Consider the following 5,242-nt stretch of genomic DNA (forward strand, 5'->3'; position numbering starts at 1 on the left):
GATCTTGAACCAAAATCTGAGAGCCTTAAGGGTGTTTTAAGTGCAATCAGAAGTCTTGCTGAGGTGGTGAAGCATGTTAGTACTAGTTGAACAGTTAAGCCCAAAGATGCTGAGATTGAAGGATGTACTATTGAGCAATTCAGGAAATTAGGCCCTCCTTCATTTTTTGGCAACCCCAATCCTACAGAAGCGAAATCCTGGATAATGCAAATGGAGAAATTTTTTGATGTGATTGGTTGTACTGAAGTGCAAAAAGTCTCTTTTGCTTCCTTTATGTTGAAAGGGGAAGTAGAGCATTGGTGGAGATTCACCAAAAAGACTATGCCACTTAAGGAAGATGAGATATTGACTTGGACAATTTTCCATGATGCTTTTTATGAGAAATATTTTCCAGAAAGTGTACGGGATGAAAAAGAAGTGGAGTTTATGGAGCTCATTCAAGGGAATAAAACGGCGTTACAATATCAGGCTAAATTTACTGACTTGTCTCGATTTGCCCCTCACATTGTGGCCGATGATGTTAGAAAGGCTAAGAAATTTCAGAGGGGACTACAACCAAGTATCAAAACTAGGATGGCAGCCTTACGATTGAAGTCATATTCTGAGGTTGTGGAGATTGCAAAGGTTGTTGAGAAGGAGTGTGAAGACTATCAGAGGATTAGGAGTCAGAATAACAAAAGGCCTAAGACTAAAGGGTTTCATAGAGGGAATGAACACAATAAGCCATTTAAGAAAAAGACTACAATAGAACCAGAGACTAAAATGGTGCAATAGGTAATAGAGGTTTGTTCGAAGTGTGGTAAAAAGCATAAGGGGGTTTTCTATCGTGAAAGTAGGGCTTGTTTTAAGTGTGGTCAAATGGGTCATTGTATCAAAGATTGCCCAACCTTGAAGAGTGAGTTGATGGCTAAGCCTATTGATGTGAAGCAAAGGCCAAAAGTCCAAGGATGCGTGTTTGCTATTACTGAGCAAGATGCTAAGGCATCCAAGTCAGTGGTAACAGGTACCATTCTCATATTTTCTCATATTGCACGAGTTCTTATTGATCCTGGTTCTACTCATTCCTTTGTATCTTGTGCTTATATGAAATATGCTGAATGTGTGCCTAAATTGTTGGACTTTGAACTTTCTATTTCTACTCCTTTGGGTGAAGCTATGGTTGCTACGTTTATATGTAAGTCTTGTGTGATTAAGATTGGAAGAAATGAGTTGTTGGCTGATTTGATTCTCTTAGAAATTCAAGAATTTGATGTAATATTAGGCATGGATTGGTTAACAGCTTATCATGCTAATGTCGACTGTTACAAGAAGGAAGTGGTGTTTTGTATTCCGAGTCAACCTGAATTTGTATTTCATGGGTCAAAATAGAGCCTCATGCCTAATGTTATTTCTGCCATTCATGCTAATAAGTTACTTAGAAAAGGTTGTAAAGGTTATCTTGCATATGTGGTGGATAACCAGAAGGAAAGGATTAAGATTGATGACATTCCTATTGTGAGGGACTTTGTTGATGTATTTCCTGAGGATCTCCCTGGGTGGGAGATAGAATTTGCCATTGACTTAGTGCCAGGAACTGTGCCTATTTCTATGGCACCATATCGCATGGCACTTGCAGAGTTGAAGGAGCTTAAATTGCAATTGCAAAAGCTTTTAGAAAAGGGATTTATTCGACCTAGTGTATCTCCTTGGGGTGCTCCTGTTCTTTTTGTAAAGAAAAAGGATGGGTTTATGAGATTATGCATTGACTATAGGCAGTTGAATAAGGTCACTATGAGGAACAAATATCTTTTACCTAGGATTGATGATTTGTTTGATCAATTACAAGGTGCTAAAGTCTTTTCGAAGATTGGCCTTAGATCAGGTTACCATCAACTCAAGGTTAAGCAAGAAGATATACCTAAAATTGCCTTTTGTACTCATTACAGACACTATGAGTTTCTGGTGATGCCATTTGGGTTGACTAATGCCCCTGCTGCCTTCATAGATTTAATGACCTGTGTGTTCAAGCCTTATTTGGACTGGTTTGTTATTGTTTTTATTGATGATATTTTAGTATATTCTAAAACTCAAAAGGAGCATGTAGAACATTAGAGGATGGTGTTGCAAATCTTGAGGGAGCAAAAATTATATTCCAAGTTTAAGAAGTATGAGTTTTGGTTAGATGAAATAATGTTTTTAGGGCATGTAATATCTAAGGATGGCATTTTTGTGGATCCTAAAAAGGTGGAAGCTGTGGTAAATTGGCCTTGACCAAAAAATGTATTTGAAGTTCGTAGTTTCTTGGGTCTTGTAGGTTACTATAGGAGGTTTGTTGAAGGTTTTTGACGTATAGTAGGTCCCTTGACTAGGTTGACCTAAAAGAATGCTAAATTCTTGTGGAAAGATGAATGTGAAAAGAGCTTCGAAGAATTGAAAGACCAGTTGGTTTCTGCTCCAATTTTGACATTGCCAATGGGTTTAGGAGGATTTGTAATTTATAGTGATGCTTCACAAAAAGGTCTTGGTTGTGTGCTTATGCAGCATGGAAAGGTGATAGCATATGCTTCTAGACAGCTAAAAAGGTATGAACAGAATTACCCTACTCATGACTTGGAGTTTGTAGCAATGGTCTTTGCATTGAAGATATGGAGGCACTACTTATATGGGGAGACATGTGAGATTTACATTGACCATAAAAGTTTGAAATATTTGTTCTCTCAAAAAGAATTGAATATGCGGCAAAGGAGATGGATTGAGTTGTTGAAAGACTATGATTGTACAATACATTATCACCCAGGCAAAGCAAATGTGGTGGATGATGCCTTGAGTAGAAAATCCTCTGGTAGGGTGGCAAGTATAATTTTGAGTAAAAGACTTTTTTTTTTTTTTTTTGAAGAGTTGAAGGAGATTAATGTGGAGCTCCAATTTAAGGAGCCAAGGTTACTTCTTGCTCATTTTCGAGTACAACCTACCTTAGTTGAAAAGGTGAAGATTGCTCAAGGATTTGATCCTAATTTGGTAAAGATTATGGAAGAGGTAAAGGAAGGTAACCAAGTTGAGTTTGGCATTCATGGTGATGGTGTTTTACGATTTAGAAATCGATTATGTGTTCCTAATAATACTGAATTAAAAAGGGAAATTATAGAGGAGGCTCATAAATCTGCATACACTGTTCACCCAGGTAGCACCAAGGTAGCACCAAAATGTATCAAGATCTCATAGAAGTATATTGGTGGAATAATATGAAAAGAGAGATTGCAGATTTTGTATCCCAGTGTTTAATTTGTCAGCAAGTTAAAGTTGAACATCAAAGGCCTGCTGGATTACTTCAACCTCTCAGTATTCCGGAGTGGAAGTGGGAACACATCTCCATGGACTTTGTGATTGGATTGCCTAAGTCAGTTAAGGGTCATGATGCGATATGGGTAATAGTGGATAGATTGACCAAGTCTTCCCATTTTCTACCAATCAAGACTACGTTTTCATTGGATAGATTGACTCAATTATATGTTATGGAAATAGTGAGATTGCATGGAGTTCCTATCTCTATAGTCTCTGATAGAGACCCTCACTTCACCTCTAAGTTTTGGAACAGTTTACACAAGGCTATAGGAACCAAGTTAGATTTTAGTACAGCTTTTCATCCTCAAACTGATGGGTAGTCAGAAAGAACTATTTAGACACTTGAAGACATGCAAAGAGCCTGTGTGTTAGACTTGAAAGGTAGTTGGGAGACTCACTTGCCTTTAATTGAGTTTGCTTATAATAACAGTTACCATTCTAGCATAAAAATGGCTCCTTTTGAGGCATTGTATGGCCAGAAGTGTAGGTCACCTATTTGTTGGAATGAAGTGGGTGAAAGGAAGTTGTTTGGTCCATAACTAGTTCAATTGACTACATAGAAGATTTAGTTGATTCGTGAAAGACTCTTAGCTGCTCAAAGTAGGCAAAAGAGTTATGCAGATAATAGAAGGCGAGACTTAGAGTTTCAAGTTGGGGATCATGTGTTCTTAAAGGTGTCTCCATCGAAGGGTGTGATGAGGTTTGGGAATAAAGGCAAATTAAGTCAAAGGTATATTGGTCCTTTTGAGATCTTGGATAGAGTGGGCAATGTATCTTACAGGTTGGCATTGCCACCAACTTTGTTACATATTCATAATGTATTCCACATATCAGTGTTATGAAAATACATGCCTAATCCATCACATGTTTTGGAATATGAGTCGATCAATGTTAGAGAGGACTTGTCTTATGAGGAGCAACCAGTGCAGATTCTTGATAGTAAGGACCAAGTGCTATGTTCAAGGGATATATCCTTAGTGAAGGTGTTGTGGAGAAATCATATAGTTCAAAAAGTGACATGGGAAAAAGAGGAAGACATGAAAGAAAAATACCCCCATCTATTTTCTAATTGAGGTGCGTCAAGTTTAGAGGTCTAAACTTATTTTAAGAGGGGAAGAGTGTAATACCCCACATACTTTTATTTGAGGTTATTATTAAATTTTCTTTTAAATATAATTGATGGGCCATAGGTATTCTTTTTATTAGTAATTGCAACCCGCTACCTCACTAAGCCTACATCTCTAATACGAACTACAAGGTAGAGGAAGAGATAATTAGGGTTTTCATAGGAAGGGTTTTATCAAAGAGGCTAAGAGGTATTTTTCCTTGGAGTTTAGAGCACATACAATTGAAGAGGCAATCAGATTGTTCAAGGTATGATTTCTCACCATTAGAAACAAAGAATTAAGGAATTAGAATTTTATCATGGAAAATTTAGTGATGTGTAGATTGTTGAATTGGTAATTTCTTAGATTACGATTTTACACTATTTCAATTATTCTTGAATCCTAGGTTGCCATTGTTCAGAGTCTAGAACAAAAGCCGAAATTATTAAAACCATGAATAAGGTTGCATCGTGTTTGTAGGACTATAAGGGCTTTAAGGTTGATGATCTACCATAATGTCAATTCTGGATTGTTGGACAAATTGCACCCGACCCCACCCATGTGCCACTAGCTAGTTCTCATTTTGTCAAGTCCTATTTTCTCTTATTGATAGCTTTGATAGTCTATGCCTAGGTGTTGACCTTTCCCTCACACAATGAACCATTAAGGTCCAACACGTCTACAATTCTTTAAAAGGATAATGACAGACTTGTTTCTTTTATCCAAATTTTAATTTCATCTCAAAATGCTTAGATATTAAGTACATTAGGTTCAATGATATTAGGTCCATGAACAAGTCATATTAGTTTTTAAAA

General features: G+C 37.1%; 2 protein-coding genes across 2 annotated transcripts; both read left to right on the forward strand.

The window, feature by feature from the left end:
- Positions 1–210: 210 nt before the first annotated feature.
- LOC115961491 lies at positions 211–774 on the forward strand. The gene has a single exon (XM_031080468.1). The coding sequence runs from the start codon at positions 211–213 to the stop codon at positions 772–774; it is 564 nt and encodes a 187-aa protein (XP_030936328.1).
- Positions 775–858: 84 nt separating this feature from the next.
- On the forward strand, positions 859–1,368 carry LOC115961492. Its single transcript, XM_031080469.1, has one exon. It carries the CDS (start codon positions 859–861, stop codon positions 1,366–1,368), a length of 510 nt encoding a protein of 169 aa, XP_030936329.1.
- Positions 1,369–5,242: the final 3,874 nt, after the last annotated feature.

The sequence above is a fragment of the Quercus lobata genome, chromosome 9 (assembly GCF_001633185.2).
Source record: "Quercus lobata isolate SW786 chromosome 9, ValleyOak3.0 Primary Assembly, whole genome shotgun sequence".
Lineage (NCBI taxonomy): Eukaryota > Viridiplantae > Streptophyta > Magnoliopsida > Fagales > Fagaceae > Quercus > Quercus lobata.

Excerpts from the sequence above, each read along its gene's own strand:
- LOC115961491 (XM_031080468.1), top strand. The coding sequence starts at position 211 with ATGGAGAAATTTTTTGATGTGATTGGTTGTACTGAAGTGCAAAAAGTC.
- LOC115961492 (XM_031080469.1), top strand. The coding sequence starts at position 859 with ATGGGTCATTGTATCAAAGATTGCCCAACCTTGAAGAGTGAGTTGATG.